Source organism: Gossypium hirsutum, chromosome A11 (genome assembly GCF_007990345.1).
Source record: "Gossypium hirsutum isolate 1008001.06 chromosome A11, Gossypium_hirsutum_v2.1, whole genome shotgun sequence".
Classification (NCBI taxonomy): domain Eukaryota; kingdom Viridiplantae; phylum Streptophyta; class Magnoliopsida; order Malvales; family Malvaceae; genus Gossypium; species Gossypium hirsutum.
The window spans coordinates 62462260-62479932 of record NC_053434.1 but is presented as its reverse complement, the minus strand read 5'-3'; the positions used below and the strand labels follow the sequence as shown (position 1 = coordinate 62479932).

General features: G+C 38.3%; 1 protein-coding gene and 1 non-coding gene across 2 annotated transcripts; both read right to left on the bottom strand.

Annotated features, from left to right (window-relative positions):
• Nucleotides 1-1406: 1406 nt before the first annotated feature.
• Nucleotides 1407-3154, bottom strand: LOC107959491 (uncharacterized). Its single transcript, XM_016895565.1, has 5 exons — nt 3145-3154; nt 2014-2094; nt 1868-1938; nt 1709-1752; nt 1407-1545 (listed from the first exon to the last, which is right to left on the bottom strand). The coding sequence occupies exons 1-5, from the start codon at nt 3152-3154 to the stop codon at nt 1431-1433; spliced, it is 321 nt and encodes a 106-aa protein (XP_016751054.1). The 3' UTR covers nt 1407-1430.
• Nucleotides 3155-9002: 5848 nt separating this feature from the next.
• Nucleotides 9003-9109, bottom strand: LOC121210583 (small nucleolar RNA R71). The gene has a single exon (XR_005905698.1). It is a non-coding gene; the product is annotated as a small nucleolar RNA R71 (small nucleolar RNA).
• Nucleotides 9110-17673: the final 8564 nt, after the last annotated feature.

Here is a 17673-nt window from a genome sequence, read left to right as displayed (position 1 = left end):
AATAAACATAGCCCAAGAGCGCTTTAACCAAAAATAGATCTCTTCTTACCGGCATGTCTGACTGGTTAGTGCATCTAGTTACCTATTAAAGCCTGTAGACTATGCTCAATAGTAAACAAAGCCATCCCTGTCTATGCTACTGCTCTCACAAATGCCATATTTGCAGTCAAAGTTGGGGCACACCAGTAATCACCAGTTCCAAACACAATCTTGTTTTTCAATGCTAGCTTTCTTGTAGTTGGCAGGCCTATCAGTTGTTCTAAAGGGCTATCTCGCATGACCCTGCTACGGTTCATACATACAAATGTTGAGATAAGCCATATGGCTCCAAGTATAACCTAAGATCTAAGATATAGCATAACAACTTATTTCACAAAAAGGGCACTATTTCCTCCTTATGCAAGTCTACTAATATTGATATATAATTCTTATGCAAGTCTTGAATATAAAGCTTTTTTGGACTTACTAACATTGAGATCAATCATAATACAATCCCCAAAAGTAGCAAGAAAAGTAGCATCAAGAATATCCTTATAAAGTCTAGGGTATTTAGAGATATCCAAAATTAATTCAAGTCAATCGATCCAATCTCTTTAAATTAGGAAGTAGAATAGATGTCATAATTAACGAAAGGATTAAATCCCATTAGATGACAAAATGATCAAAGAGAGGTGCATAAAACATAAATCTACAACCCCCTGACTGTTAACCAAGTGAGGTATAAAACTAAAGTTGAAATGAACTAATACACCTCAATAAAGACCAATAAATATCATATAAAAAACAACATTGATAAACTTGAGAACCAACAAGCGCCCCGATGTTGAAATACTTGAGCTCACTTCCATATACTACTAGAGACTTACCAACGAAAAGAGTTATCTATGACTCAACTTGTTTACAACCCTAGCTCAACCTATGTCATCTAAGCTCTTCATTTGCTTTAAAGTACTTATGTAACGTGTACAACACCTATGTCTGATGCATATTCAAACACAGATACCATGAGATGATATCCAAATATATAGAAAATTTTAGAAACCAAGAAAAAAAAGTGTACTCGTGCCTGGGTAGCATAAAGTTAAACTATGAACAGAAACACATGTTCAAGGCCTCGAGCCAATTTTTTCAGTTTGAAGTTTTACATGAATTATTTAAAAATAATAATCATCACATTATTCGTTTACATTACTTCACACTCGTAAACAAATAAATAATTGAACAAACGTAGAACTCCTATAAATATATACAAAGTATAAATAAGACAGAGAGAATGGGGAGTTTGGGCAAATGAAATCAAAGGTAAATTCGAAATTTCCTAATTTTATAAAGTCACCATCACCAATTATTACGATCTAAATAGTGAAATTACTATTATTATACTATAATTAACTCTAAAGTTTCTAATTTTAAGCTCTCTGTAAAATGTTTTAATTAAAGTAAATTAAAAGAGAAGGTAGAAGCCTTGTCAAATTACCTGCAATTGGGTTAGTTCTTTTTCTTCCTCCGCCTCTTCTTTTTACGGCGATGGCAAAAATTCTCACCCTAAACAGTAATACAAGTGATTTATTTTTTTAGTTACTTTGTAGAATTTAAGTTCCTTTTGGGTTTCTTTTTAAGGCATTGGTTTAATTGATTTTATTATAATCCATAATACATGCAAAGAAAACTGAGAAAATGATTAAACAGGAAAGAATGTAGAGCAAACCTGAGATTAAAGAGGACCAAAGAATGGTGATTAAGGTTTTGGATCTGGATAAATACAGGTTAGGAACTATATCAGTTTCTGCACCAAAACCACAACCCCACATCATAAAACCCATTACCAAAACAAAATGAAAAAGCAGAATTAAAGAAAATGTCATACCTTGCGAAGAGGAATGAGATCCTGAGAAAGAGGGGAAGATAGAAAACGAAACAGCAGCGTGTAAAATTTGCCTGAGAAGATAAGATATGCGACGGACTAAAGAAAAAGGGAAGAGATTTGAAGAACAGAAGAAGAAGAAGACTTACCTGTATGAAGAAGGAGATGGAAAAAGTTGAAGGATGGAAGAAAAATAAGGCTTAAAGTTGAAGAATGGAAGAAAAACAAGGCTTACCTGGATGAAGGGGAGATGAAAAATCAGTAAGATGTTTTCCCCAAATTGAAGGCCATTTTACCCGTGTCTAGTAAAACATTTTCCCTTTGGAAAATGTTTTCAAGCATCCAAACACAGTAAAACTAGGAAAACATTTTCCGGAAAATGTTTTCCTGGCTTCCAAACGGACCCTTAGTTTAATTAAAATATTAAATTAGATTCACACTACTAATTCGTGACTCGATTAGATTAGTAATTATATTTTGTAATTAATTTAATAATAATTTCTCCTATCTACAATCCCTTCGGTACGATCCTTAGAATATTTACTAGTGTTTCATTGTAAACTTTATTATATTACAATTTCACTCGTACACTTGCAGACACGACAATTTAATTTGATATATTTTTTGTGTGATATTTAATTATAAATGATAACACGTTTATAGGCGGTCACCCCAATCATGCATGTATCACTTTGGCTTGAAAACATAAAGATCGGGTAACCTCAAGTACATGACAGTTTTTACGTTTAGCCACACCATTTTGTTGTGGTGTGTCAACACAAAAACATTGTTGAATGACACTGTGAGACTTGAGATAAAGACCAAGGTTTGAATTGAAGAAGTTTTTGGATGTAACGCCCTAAAAATATTTGTATATGTTTCTACGTTAATTTGACACAACTGTGTATCTACTTCAATGGTTAAGTATACTGTGTTTGTGTAAGAGGTCCCAAGTTCAAGCCTGACTTGGGAAAATTTTGGCATATTTTTATGAATAAAGCCCAACCCTTGGTTAATAGACTTATAAATAATTGTTAGTAAAAGTGTATCAGAATGGGCCTGCTGGTCTGGTGGTTAAGATTGTGTGTTGGTGTGTTGGAGGTCTGGGGTTCAAATTTTTACTATAACAAGGGTATTATTTTTGCTACAAAATTTCAGCTAGAGTTTGTGTTTGACCGAAAATCTGAGTAGTGGGTAGTTAGTAGAGAGAATTAATGAGAAATAGATTGGGGGTTAACAGTTTCGTTAAATGTTATTTTCTTTTTAGAAAATTTGGCTACCCTTCTCCATTTCCTCACTTTTTGCTTCTGATTTCCCTCCCTTTTACTCTTTATGCTGCTGAAATTCCTTTGTTTCCCTCTTTGTTTGACTTTACATTCTTCCTTGCTTGCAATCGTCCTATTTTTTCACTGTTGGGACACGTGTAGTAAGTTTTCGGTTCACTAACTCGTATTTTACTCTGATTAAATGTTTAATAGGATTTTAGTTAATGTTTAGGAGTCACTCATAAGGCTGGTATCAATGGTTCGTCGAGTTGACTTGAAGTGGTCAACGTTCTGGTAGTGGTAAGTCGACTTTTCATTTTGGGATTAGTGTTAAGGCTCATTTTTTGGTTTCTAAAGGGGTTGAATATTCTGATTATAGGTGTTGGTGTTCTTAGGATTTTGTAAGCAGCGAATTTGAACCAAGTGTGTACCCGAAATCATAGAAAACGAGAAACAACAAAAGCCAAAAAATGAATCTGTCGACGCCACACGGCCATGTGGTCACCCGTGTGGTAGGCCGTGTGACAGTACACGGGCATGTGATCGATGAACCAGGTCGTGCGTGTAAGACACAAGCCCATGACACGACCGTGTGATGGCCGAAGAGGATGTGTACGACACACAGGCTCGACCTATTAGGCCGTATGGGCCACACAAGTGTGTAGGCCCACACAGGTGAACCACACGAGTGTGTGGGCCTACACGGGTGAACCATATGAGTGTGTGAAATTCTGGGCCAGTCCATGTGATCCACATGGCCAAGACTAACTTGGGCCGTGTCCTTAGCCGTGTGGGTTATACAGGCATGTGGGCCCACACAGGCATGTGAGCCTAATTTTCTGAAATAATCCCTAGGGTTGCACGGGTCGCCCAAGTCGACTATGACCTACCATAGGGTCAGTAACCATTATTTAGACCTCTGATTCTGTGGTCTGACTATGAAATGTATGTATTAAGCATGTTACTTTTAGCATGTGTATCTGACTGATTGTATGATATGTTAAGTTGCATTATAGCATGTCATATTGGTATGTTGCATTATATCAGGGATTGGGTTGATGATATTTAGAAGGAAGTGTCTGAAAAGGCTTTAAGCCTGTTATCTGGCAGCTCAGCTGCATTATTCTGTTTATGTGCCGCATTTCGATACAATATGTTGTGTAGGGCTGGGTGAGTTGATTATATCCCTACATGGTATGTAGGGCCGGACGGAGATGATGTGTAGAGGCTGGTGGGTAGGATTCTGATATTCCATTCTGCATCTGTATCTATTTGGGCTAAAGCCCTAATTTATATCTAATTTTGCATTTGAATGGGTTAAGGCCCGAACTAATTCTTTAATGGGCTCCGGCCCTAGACTCTCTATTTCTGACTTCTGATAATTATTCTGTATGTTTGGTATCTGTGGGGATTACACACTGAGTTGTGAAACTTACTCTTTTATGTTTAATATATTCAAGTACTCCCTAACATTAGCAAATCGGTGTATCGGAGGACTCGGCGGTGGCCACACATAATAACTTTAGACTATTTTCATTAGTTTTTTCGATTTTGGGTTACTTGTTTATTTGGGGTTTTGTTGTAATTTCTGGACTTTGGACTTTTTGGCTTTTAATTTCATCTTTTGAACTGTTGATATTTTATTACTGATAAGCACGATTAAAATCTGGTTTTCTCTAAAGCAAACAGTTTTCCTAAAATAGAAGATTTTCTAAAGCTTCTGCGAAAAAGAGATATGTTTTAAAGCAAATCAATGAGAACACGTTTTTTGGACTAAGTAAAAGATAATAACTGAAATGATTTTAATGTATCAATGCATTTTCAAAAACATTCTCATGTGACATCACTAGATTCGGCCATAACGTTCAAGCAGGGTTTAAGGTGTTACATTTAGTAGTATCACGGCCTGGTTGCAAAACCCGGTTGTGGATTTGGGTTTTAAAGATTGGTTTTAAAAAATGATTTGTAAATAATTTGAAATATTTTTGAAATAAGTATGTGGTACACCGAGTCTCCGGTGTCTATCCTGTAAGTTCTTAAAAATCTATTTAGAATTGTCTAAAAGTATGATTAGAATATACTGAAACTACATTAGTAGTATAATATACTAAAACCATTCTAGGCAGGGTAAGCTGAAAACTGTAGTGAGACTACTACTTGCGATAATCGACTCTGAATATTCTGATATTGTACTGCATAAAATATCTGTTAATAAAATATTGAAACTGTTAACCAATGTATAAAACTGTTAATACAGATAAATTCTAAAATTTATGATGAGCGTATGTGGTACTCATTGACGGGGTACTAGAGGACGTAATAGGGGTCGTAGAAGGGCTCAAGTTGAGTTCTTGGTATCTGATACTATCTCGAATCTGGATACTAGCGAGACGTCGGTATCACCTGCGACAGAGATTGGATCTGGGACTCATGATCGTGAGGCTGGGGACAACGCACTGTCCCAAGCCATGCTACAGATTTTAGAGAGGGTCGCTAGGCCCAACACTGGATCTGAGAGTCATGGGTCTGTTACGGAATGACTCCAGTCCAATGGGGCTAAGTTATTCAGAGGTGTCACTAGAGTCACCCCTAATGTGGCTGAGTATTGGATGGAGGCCACGAAGAGAATTATGGATGACCTAGATTTTACTGTTGAGCAAAAGCTTAAGGGGGTTGTTTCTCTGCTTCGCAACGAAACATACCAGCGGTGGTTGACTGTTAAGGAGGGCACCCAGCCCGACTGATTGACATGGGATCTCTTACAGACTGCCTTCCAGGGCAAGTACGTGGGGCCCAGTTATATTAATTCTAGGAGACAGGAGTTTCTGAATCTGACATAAGGAAACCGATTAGTGGCCGAATATGAGGCCAAATTTCTGAGACTGAGCAGTTATGCGCGAGGCATGGTGGCTTCTGAATGTGAGAGATGTGTCCGATTTGAGGATAGCCTTAGGGATAACCTGAGGGTGCTGATAGCTCCGCAGAGGGAGCGTGATTTTTCTATTTTAATCGAGAAGGCCAATATTGTTGAGGATGTTAAACGCATAAAGCACCAGAACAAGGATCGCGAGAGGGGTAAGAACAATAGGGATTCAGAGCCCTCAAGTTGGGATAAGGCCTAAGAAAAAGTCCAGATCTGATGGGCCCATGAGATTTGGGCCTCCTGTTGCACTTACTGGGGTGGCGCTGTGTGGGCATTGTGGTAGAAGCCATCCGGGCAAGTGTTGGAGGACTACTGGGGTATGCTTGAGATGTGGGTCGACTGAGCACCGTGTTTAGGATTGTCCATTGAGAACTAATCAGGTGCAAGCTCTGGGTTTTCGTACTGTACAGTCGCTGAGAGTAGTTCAACAACCATCTAGGGGTTGAGGTCAGGCCAGGGGTGGTAACGGCATGGGCTAAGGACAGAGGGCATCGGGCAGAGGTGCTGGACTGACTGAGGCGAGGTAGCCTACTTTGGTTTATGCTGCTCGTCACCGTAAGGACTGAGATGCTCCGGACATCATTACGGATACGTTTTTAATATTTAATGTACCTTATTTGGCATTGATAGACATAGGCTCTACGCACTCATACGTAGCTAGTACTGTGTCTGAAACCTTGGGGATTCTGGTTGGGAGAACTTCTAGTGAGGTAACTGTGGTGAGTCTGTTGGTGCACTCAGTTCGACTGAGTAAACTATTTAGAAACATCTCGTTAGAGGTTCAAGGGACAGTGTTTCTGACAGATTTGATGGAGCTTATATTTGGGGAGTTTGACTTGATTCTGGGAATAGACTGGCTGGTTAAACACCGGGTGAGTCTGAAATGTGCGACGAAAAGGGTTGTTGATAAACAGTAATTTATACATATTTTTATCCTATGCTTAGCACATTTATGGATGTTTTCTCCTTAGATTTGGTGAATTCGATGCTCCTAGTCCTTTAGTTTCATGTTTTATACTTAAGTGACCATGGAGAGTAAAAAGAGCGAGAAACGGGCCAAAAATAGAGAAAATAGGCCAACATGGGAAATCAACACGGCCTGGACTTCCTCACACGGGTATACCACACGCCCGTGCCTATTTAACAGCCTTTACTACGGTATGAAGCAATCGTACACGGGCGTGTCCCTGTCGAGCCCAAGTATATTCCTATTCAGAAAATGCCACTTTTGAGGGCTCTTAGGCATTCTAAAGCCTACTTGAACACCTAAGGAGGGACTTAGAAAAGACACACAGAGTAGGAGGCAAGAAATTACTCGAAGGAAGCCGATTGATCCATCTCAGGAGTTGGATTCATTGTCAAGACTAAAGATCTCCCTTCAATTTCCTTCAAGAGTTTTAGGTTTTCTTTATGTTTTGTTATCTTTATTCTTTTGAGATGTTTTCTTTCATAATTATGAACTAAACCCCCTAAATATCTAAGGGGAATGAAACCTAAGACAGATCTTGTTATTATTATCTAAATTGTATGATAAATATTTGACTTGTTCTTAATTACGTGTTCTTAATTCTTGTTTTAATATTCCAGGATATTGATTCAAGTTAATGTGCTTATTCAGAGGAGCAAAATTCCCTGTCTAAGAGTAAATTTGTCGTAATTAAGCAGAGTTGATTGCACGCCTAGAGATAGGGTGACAAGATTTTTCCGGATTAGGGTGAAACTTAATAAGGGAGTCTATAGATTGAGTTAATGCAACACTAGGATGTTAATTAGAAAGAGATTTCAATTAATCAACCTAGGGTAAGACGTTATTAGTCTCGAGAGAAATAATAATATAACTTAAGGATTTCTACGAATCAAGTCAAATTAATAAATCGTCTGATTCAGAGTCAAATAACAAGTGAAGTCTAGGTGGATTTTTCCTTGGGTATTGTCTTAATCAATCGAGTTTTCCTAAAAGCACTTCCCCAATTTTCTCTCTGTACACCTTTAGTTTAGTTAATTAGTTTAGATAAACAAATCCCTTAGTTTTTAGGCTAAATAAAAAGAAGAAAGTAATTACTAGTACTCTTGGTTCTTTTGGGTTCGACAATCCGGTCTTGCTAAAGCTATACTACTGTTTAATAGGTACATTTGCCTTCATCGTGATAATAGTTAGTTTCAAGAACGATTAATTATAAATTTTTAAAACCTGTCGCGAATATCATGTTTCAAAGTTTTTGGCGCCGTTGCCGGGGAACTTAAGATATTAGGAACACTCAATTTTTATTATTTTAGCCATTTTACTTTTACTGCAATTTATTTTTTAGTTTAGTTTAATTCCACTTTTCTAACTTTTCTTTTATTTTCTGACAGGTTTTTCTAGTTTATGACCAGAAGAAACCCGTCAGGACCACTACTTTTTGATAGTGAGATCGATCGCACAGCTCGTAGAAATCAAAGAGAAATAAGGTGAAGCTTAAGATACATAGAGGAAGAGCAAGAGGACGATATTCAAACCACAACCGAGGAGATGGCTGAAAATCAAGAAAATCCGCTACCTCCTACAATTGCCGCTGATCCAATAAATTAGAATCATGCTCCACACACTATGTATGATTATGCTAAACCAAATTTAACAGGAACTGAGTCAAGTATAGTTAGGCCTGCTATTACTGCAAATAATTTTGAACTGAAACCTAACACAATTCAAATGATACAACAATTTGTTCATTTTGATGGTTTGCAGCATGAGGATCCAAACAATATCTTGGCAAATTTTCTGGAGTTTTGCGACACATTTACAATCAATGGCGTTTCTAACGATGCCATACGCCTTCGGTTATTTCCCTTTTCATTAAAAAATAAGGCTAAACAATGGTTGAACTCGTTACCACGAGGGTCAATCACTACTTGGGAACAAATGACCGAAAATTTTTTACTAAAATATTTTCTGCCAGTTAAAACGGCTAAATTAAGGAATAATATATCTTTTTTTGTGCAGATGGATCTAGAAACGCTCTACGATACATGAGAGAGATACAAAGATCTGTTGAGAAGGTGCCCTCACCATGGATTACCACTCTGGCTACAGGTTCAAACTTTTCACAATGGGTTGAATCCTTCGACTAGACAGATGGTTGACGCAACCGTTGGCAGGACTATCAATAATAAGACACCTGAGGATGCTTATGAATTTATAAAAGAGATGTCACTGAATAATTATCAGTGGTAAGTCATGAGGACAAAACCAACGAAAGCAGCCAGCATTTTTAACGTCAATTCGGTCACCATGCTCTCTAATCAGGTATAACTTTTGAATAGAAAAATTGACGGTTTCCTTGGTTCTTCACAGGTTCACCCAGTAATACAATGCAATGCAAGTGAATGAGGAATGAGCAATTCAGAATACCCACCTTATGGGCACAACATGGAAAACGACCAATTAAATTATATGGGTAATAATCCTCGACCTCAAAATAATCCCTATAGCAACACTTAAAATGCAGGATGGAGGAACCACCCAAATTTTTCATGGGGAGGCCAAGGAAATCAGAGACCACCACCACCTCCAAGCTTCCAACAACGACCTTACCAACAAGAGAAAAACCCGAACCTTGAAGAGATGTTAACAAAATTCATCTCAGTGTCAGAAACTCGATTTCAGAACACCGAGATAGCACTTAAGAATCAACAAGCGTCGATCCAAGGGCTCAAAACTCAGATAGGTCAGCTCACTAAATTGATATCTGAACGACCACAAGGTAGCCTACCGAGTAACACTGAATCTAACCCAATAGAGCATCTCAATGCGATTACCATTCAAGATGAGAAAGGGTTAGTTGCACCTGAACCAGAACCGAGGCAAGAAACTGTGGTAAGTAAAGGTAAAGGTGAGGTGCAAGACAATGACCAAAAACAGGTAAGTAAAGAGTACAAACTACGTGTACCATACCCCAATGCGACAAGGAAAGACCACTCAGATGACCAATTCTGTAAATTCCTTAAACTTTTAAAGAAATTACATATTAACTTATTGTTTATTGAGGCTCTTTCGTAGATGCAGAATGCAGTCAAATTTTTAAAGGAGCTTTTAGAAAATAAGCGGAAGTTAGATGAGGTGTCGTATGTGGAGATGAATGTAGTTTGCTCAGCCATTCTATAGAATAAGCTGGCCAACAAATTGAAAGATCCAGGGAGTTTTACGATTCCTTGTTTAATCGGTAGCTTAGATGTTAATAATGCCATGGTTGATTTAAGGGCTAGTATCAATGTCATGCCTTACAAAATGTTTAAGCAACTAGGTCTTGGGAAACTCAAAGAAACTAGGATGAGCATTCAATTAGCAGATAAAACAATCAGATTCTCTAAGGGTATTATTGAAGATGCACTCGTTAAAATTGACAAATTTATATTCCTAGTTGATTTCGTTGTTCTAGACATAGAGGAGGATAGTAACGTGCCTTTAATTTTAGGGAGGCCCTTTTTAGCAACTGCTAGAACGATAATTGATGTTGGTACAGGTGAACTCACACTTCGTGTGGGTGATGAAACAATCACTCTTCAAGCTCGTAGTTAAAGTAACACCTCAAAAATCGAGGGTGATTGCATAAATCATACCACTAGTACTGATCATGTGGTGAAACCCTCTGTGCAGAAAATAGGTATGAAGAGCGCACATGAGCCTTATTCAAGTAACAACAAAGAAACCATCTATGAAGAACAGAGGCTGCAAATCGAGAAACTAGATGAATGGAAAACACATAAACCAAGGACACACGATAAACCAAAACCACAACATGACGAGCTCAATATTTCACCAAATCAACTTAAGGTTGGAGACAAAGTACTATTAGATGCAGAAAACCCTCGTATTACCACTCCTGAACCTAACGGAGCAATCTCTCTTACGATACTTAGCATTTTTCCATATGGTAAAGTCGAGGTAATTCATCCCAAATTCGGTACTTTTAAGGTAAATAGTACTCGTCTAAAACCTTATTTTGATGAAATTGATAACAGGAACGAGGAGTGTAAACTCCTCGCACCACTATGACCATGCAAAAGAGAGGTAAGTCGAGGTTAGACTCTAAATAAGCGCTTCTCGGGAGGTAACCCAATCACTAATGGTGTTAACTTCTTTAATTTTTAGTTTTTAATATTTAATCACTAACTGAGTACTTGGCCACAGGTTTCTAATCCACACGGCCAGGTATACGGGCATGCTTTAGGCCATGCTCACACCATGGGCGTAGACACGACCGTGCGATACGGCCATGTGAAAATAGGGCAAAATTTCTCTCCAACACGAGATGTGATAAGTTGCCACGGTCGTGCGACGTGGCCGTGGGCGAGTCTATCAAAACAACACGGATGTGCAACACGCCCATGTCTAGAAATCGAGGTTAAAACTGAAAATTTTGCACGGGCGTGTGACAAGCTCGTGCCCACCACCCGTGCTCAATACTGATAAAATAACACGGGCGTAGGAGAAGCGAACAAAGCAAAACACGGCCATGCGACACAGCCATGTACATCGACACGCCCAAAGAACACGGGCATGGGACGAATTTCAGACGCCCCCAAATTTGAAATTATGAAACACACAGGCTAAAATAAGGGCACACGGGCGTGTCGTATGGTCGTGTGCTCTAAAATCTATATAAACCCCTCACTATTCATCATCCCCTTCCCCAAAATCCTTAACCCTAGCTACCGCACCTCCTCACACGGCCTCACTCCCACGCCTGTTGCCGGTCGACAACTCTTCTCAGACGACTAACTCCTCCCTCCAACAACCTATTGCGTTTGTTCACTCTTTTCTCTTTATTATCTTCATTTCTTTTTCCAAATTTATGATCTATTCTTGTTTTATTTATCTGTTATCTTCATAGTTCTAATGATAGTTCTTTGCCATTTTTTATGAAACCTTCATTCATTATCGTTCTCATATGCATGCATCCACTAGTTATTCCTCTTAGCATCATTCTCGTATTTGTATCCACAATAATGATTTAATATATCTATTAGGACTTGGTTGTTTTTCGGTAGACTTTCCCTTTAGTCAGAAAACTCCCATGAAATATTGGTATTTTGTTTTAACATACTTGCATATTTTTCCATTCGTGCGGTTTATTCCTATAACTTCATGTTTTCATTGCAGATACTAAGTCAAATCCACGCGGCAAGAAAACCGTTGTACCCACCTCGAAGAAGAGGAAAGGAGCAACGTCATCCTCGGGTCCTACTACTGAAATCAGACACCAATTCCTCCAATCCTCACTGGGACCACAGGAGGAACTTTTTCAAATACTATGGGCCTGACCCCTAGGTGCGGGCCGCTGTATTGACTGGGCCGCACTTGAACAAATCTAACTGGCTGATGCGGTCCGAGACCTCTTGACGACTGACCCGTGGGGACTATTCTTTGAGATCATCGAGCCGACATACCTCGAGCTCACACTCAAACTCTGTTCGACTTTCCACCTCCAAGTAGTTATGACGGAGTTCGATGATCCAGGAATGGTCCAGTTCTGTCTCGACGATTTAGTCGCCAGTTGAGAGTACCTGAGTTCAGCATCACTTTGGGGCTCTATACGGAGGAGTTCATGGACGACGATGATTTTGAAACACTCCATCGCCACATCCACTTGTCTCACTCCACCTACGAACCTAGTCGCTCCAAGGCATCCGCCCTCACCCCATCCCTGAGGTACTTACACACCATCTTAGCCTACACTATGACAGGGCGGCACGAGAGCACCGGCGTCGTCAACACTCACGACACCTACTTTTTATGGAGTATGGCGAACGGGTATGTCTTCGACCTTGCCTATTTCATTGCCCTCGCCATTCGCCATCAGACGGACCAGCATAGGAGAGAAGTCATCTCCATTGGCCCCTATGTAACTAGACTGGCACGGTACTTCGGGCTCGTCAACACAGTAGCACAATCATCTTCCCTCACCCTCATCGGCCAGATGTTCCCACAGGGCATCTCGAGCATGCTTCATATGAGGATGATCGAGCGAGGACGTGGAGTTGACCCTCCCCAGCACCGCCTGGTTTAATTCATCGAGGAGGAGAACCCAGAGGACAATACTGATGATGCCCCTCCACAGCACAAGGACCCACCGTCTTAGCCACCACCCATCCATCGTCCAGTTCATGCGGCGGCTTCATACTCTGACATCTCTGAATGCCTTACTCGATTTGAACAACAGTGTTTTCAGTACTTTGATCACATTGATGCTACTCTACATCAGATTTGTCAGCACCTTCATATCTCATCGCCACCACCACCTCGCAAACCATCCGGCAATGACGATGTTTAAGAACTTTTTATTTATTATTTTTATTTTCACTTTTATCTTTATTTATCTTCTTTAAGTACTTCTATTTTATTTTCCTTTAATATTATTTCATTTTTAGATTTTATAATTTTTATTAAACAATTTATAATTTCGGCTATTTCATTATGAGTAATTATGCTTCCTTATATTTTCTAAAGAGTTTTTGACTTTATCATAGTTATACAGAGCTCCAAAGCTTATCATCACTTAGGAACTTGAAACTCCACTGGAAAAGGTTCTCTACGACTGCCATGTCCTATTCGACCACGACCATAGCTACTACCAGATATAATATTCTTTTGGTGTAGGACATATGGACTAATGAACCTCTACCACCACCGGAGTATCCTCCTCCACTCTCATCATTGCCTTAGCCGATTATTCTCCATAACTCCAATTCAAGGAGTTCATTCATCATTCTGGAACTTTCACTTCTCTCCCTATCTAATGATTATATATCTATATTTTTCAGTATATCTATTATTGTACATTGAGGATAATGTACATCTTAAGTGTGGGGGATCATTTATATCATTATCAGAAAATCCCTGAATTTTATCTTGTTCTCAAATAATTTTCTCATATCATCATTAGAATGAATTTTGATTAATTTCTGATTTTTATTAATATGTCTTGAATTAAAACATAGGCATTTATGCATTGATTGTTTAAACTTTAAGGGAATTAGAGAATCAAGCAAGATAAGTTGATTTTTTTTAAAAAAAAATTATGTTGTTTCCCCAAGTATAGATATTATCTTGAGTTGAAATTCACAGGTTTAACATCAAAAAGCCATAATTTTTTTGTTAGATCTTGAGCCTTTAGAGCATATCTTATTTCTTTCATGCTCACTTTTATTGTTGCTTTGAGTGCGTCAATATCGAATCGTTATTCTAGAACTTGTTTGATTATGAATGTCAAGACCACACCATTGTTTTGTTATGTCAAGATGATAAAGGCACTTAGGTTTAACTCACTTACTCCATAAAAGTCTACCTTCACAATTAACCCTTGCTGAACCCTATTGAGCCTAACAAGCCATTCATTGATTTACCCTCAATATTAACCCATAACCCATTATTGTTGAAATTCCCTAATTTGATCCCTATTTTTGTCGAGATTTGATTTGAATTAATTGCTTAGCTATGTTTTATTTTTCATTGTAATAGTTAGCAAAAATTCTATGCTATTTGACTTGTTCTTAAAAAAAATTACAATACATACATATATATTAGTAGTAATTCATCTTTTTTTTTTTTAGCTTATGTGTTAATTCCATATTCTGAGAAGAAGCTCACTTGTATTCAATTAATGATTAGTTATTTTTCTAGTTAGGTAATTTTTTAATTCAATCTCGATTCTAACCTTTTTTTTCAGCTTGTGACCACACCCCCTAACCGAAGCCACGTTTCAACCCTCTAAAGACCTTTTGATTGACGTATCATCTCAATATATATAGTGGTGGAGATTGGATTTTCATGCAAGCCTATGGTAATAACTTTTGATATTGACTAATGAGTGCTTCATTTATTGTCCTTAAACACCTCAAGTGATTTGAGTGAATCTTTAGTGAGGATGTTAAACTTTGTGATATTTTGAATCAAAGGTAATCACTTAGATGAGGGAAGACACCTATGTTTTCGTGATAAAATGCTCAACTTGGAATGTTTGAAACTTAAATGTTCTTCTAGTTGAATTCTCAATGTATGATTACTTATGGCTTATTTTGAGATATTATTGATGGGGATTATAAGTTGAGAAGAATTTATTTTGATTGTGAGTTGAGGATTTTGCTTGAAGACAAGCAAACGCTTAAGTGTGGGGGTATTTGATAAACCGTAATTTATACATATTTTTATCCCATGCTTAGCACATTTATGGATGATTTCTCCTTAAATTTGGTGAATTCTATGCTCATAATCCCTTAGTTTCATGTTTTATACTTAGGTGACCATAAAAGAGTAAAAAGAGCGAAAAACGGGCCAAAACTGGAGAAAATGGGCCAACATAAGAAATCAACACGGCCTGGACTTCCTCACACGGGTAGACCACACGCTCGTGCCTATTTAGCAGCCTTGACCACGGTCTGAAGCAATCACACACGGGCGTGTCCCTATCGAGCCCAAATATAGTCCTATTCGGACAAGGCCACTTTTGAGGGCTCTTAGGCATTCTAAAGCCCATTTAAACACCTATGGAAGCACTTAGAAAAGACAGACGGAGTAGGAGGCAAGGAATTACTCGAAGAAAGTCGATTGATCCATCTCAGGAGCCGGATTCATCGACAAGACTAAAGATCTCCCTTTAATTTTCTTCAAGAGTTTTGGGTTTTCTTTATGTTTTTTTATCTTTATTCTTTTGAGATGTTTTCTTTCATAATTATGAACTAAACCCCCTAAATACCTAAGGGGAATGAAACCTAAAACAGATCTTGTTATTATTATCTGAATTGTATGATAAATATTTGACTTGTTCTTAATTATGTGTTCTTCATTCTTGTATTAATATTCCAGGATATTGATTCAAGTTAATGCACTTATTTAGAAGAGAAAAAGTCCCTGTCTAAGAGTAAATTTGTCATAATTAAGCGGAGTTGATTGCACACCTAGAGATAGGGTGACAAGATTTTACCGGATTAGGGTGAAACCTAATAAGGGAGTCTATAGATAGAGTTAATGCAATACTAGGATGCTAATTAGATAGAGATTTCAATTAATCAACCTAGGGTTAGGCGTTATTAGTCTCAAGATAGATAATAATATTACTTAGGAATTTCTAGAGATCAAGTCAAATGAATAAATCGTCTGATTCAAAGTCACATAACAAGTGAAGTCTAGGTGGATTTTTCCTTAGGTATTGTCTTAATCAATCAAGTTTTCCCAAAAGCTTTTCCCCAATTTTCTCTTTGTGCACCTTTAGTTTAGTTAATTAGTTTAGATAAACAAATCCCTTAATTTTTAGGCTAGATAATAATAAAAAAGTAATTACTAGTACTCTTGGTTCCTTTGGGTTCGACAATCCGGTCTTGCTAAAGCTATACTACTGTTCGATAGGTACATTTGTCTTCATCGTGATAATAGTTAGTTTCAAGAACGATTGATTATAAATTTTTAAAACCTGTCGCGAATATCACATTTCAATTGTTTTGAGGACCAAGGAGGACAGTGAGGTAGTGGTGATTGGGGAATGAGGAGACTATCTGACTAATGTGATCTCCGCTTTGGTAGCGAAAAAGTTAGTTCAGAAAAGGTGTGAGGCATTCTTGGCCTATGTTAGTATTTTTTTATTCCGGGGACTCTTCGGTTAGGGACATCAGAACAGTGAGGGATTTTCTACATGTGTTTTCTGATGAGCTACTAGGGTTATCTTTGAGTCGCGAGGTGGAGTTTGGGATTGAGTTTATTCCTGGCATAGCTCCAATGTCTATCGCCCCTTACAGAATGGCACCAAAAGAGCTGACAGAACTTAAGGCTTAGATTCAAGAACTGTTAGACCGTGGGTTCATTTGTCCCAATGTGTCTCTATGGGGAGCACATGTTCTTTTTGTAAAGAAGAAAGATGAGACAATAAGGATATGCATTGATTATCGATATCTGAACAAGCTAACAATTAAGAATAAGTACCCACTTCAGAGGATTGATGATTTATTCGACCAGTTTAGAGGGGCTTCTGTGTTCTCCAAAATTGACTTGCATTCTGGGTATCATCAATTGAGGGTAAAGGAGGCCGACGTGAATAAGACGGTATTTAGGACTCGATATGGAGATTATGAGTTTTTAATATGCTTTTTGGGTTGACTAATGCACCTGTGACATTTATGGACTTGATGAATCGTGTGTTCAAGCCTTTTCTAGACCAATTTGTGGTGATATTTATCGACGACATTGTTGTGTATTCTAAGTCTAAGGACGAGTACGATGAGCATCTCAGGGTGGTTTTACAGATTCTTCGTGAGAAATAGTTGTATGCGAAGTTCAGCAAGTGTGAGTTCTGGCTTCGAGAAGTGACATTTATGGGACATGTAGTTTCTGCTGGGGGAGTACGAGTCGATCCTTGTAAGATTGAGACGATTTTGGATTAAAAACAACTGAAGAATGTGTCAGAAATCTGCAACTTTCGAGGGCGGATAGGATACTACCGACGTTTCGTAGAAGGGTTCTCTTTAATCGTGGCTTCGATGGCTAAACTTCTGTGAAAGGGAGTTCCTTTCGTATGGACTGATGCACAGCAGGAGAGCTTTGATAAGCTCAAGACTATTTTAATTCAGGCTCCTGTTCTGATTTAGCCTGA

Bases quoted from the DNA above. Each gene is read 5' to 3' on its own strand.
- LOC107959491 (XM_016895565.1), bottom strand. The intron at 1,939-2,013 runs GTAAGTCTTCTT...TTATCTTCTCAG, and splicing joins CCATCTCCTTCTTCATACAG to GCAAATTTTACACGCTGCTG. The intron at 1,546-1,708 runs GTTTGCTCTACA...ATTACTGTTTAG, and splicing joins TTGGTCCTCTTTAATCTCAG to GGTGAGAATTTTTGCCATCG.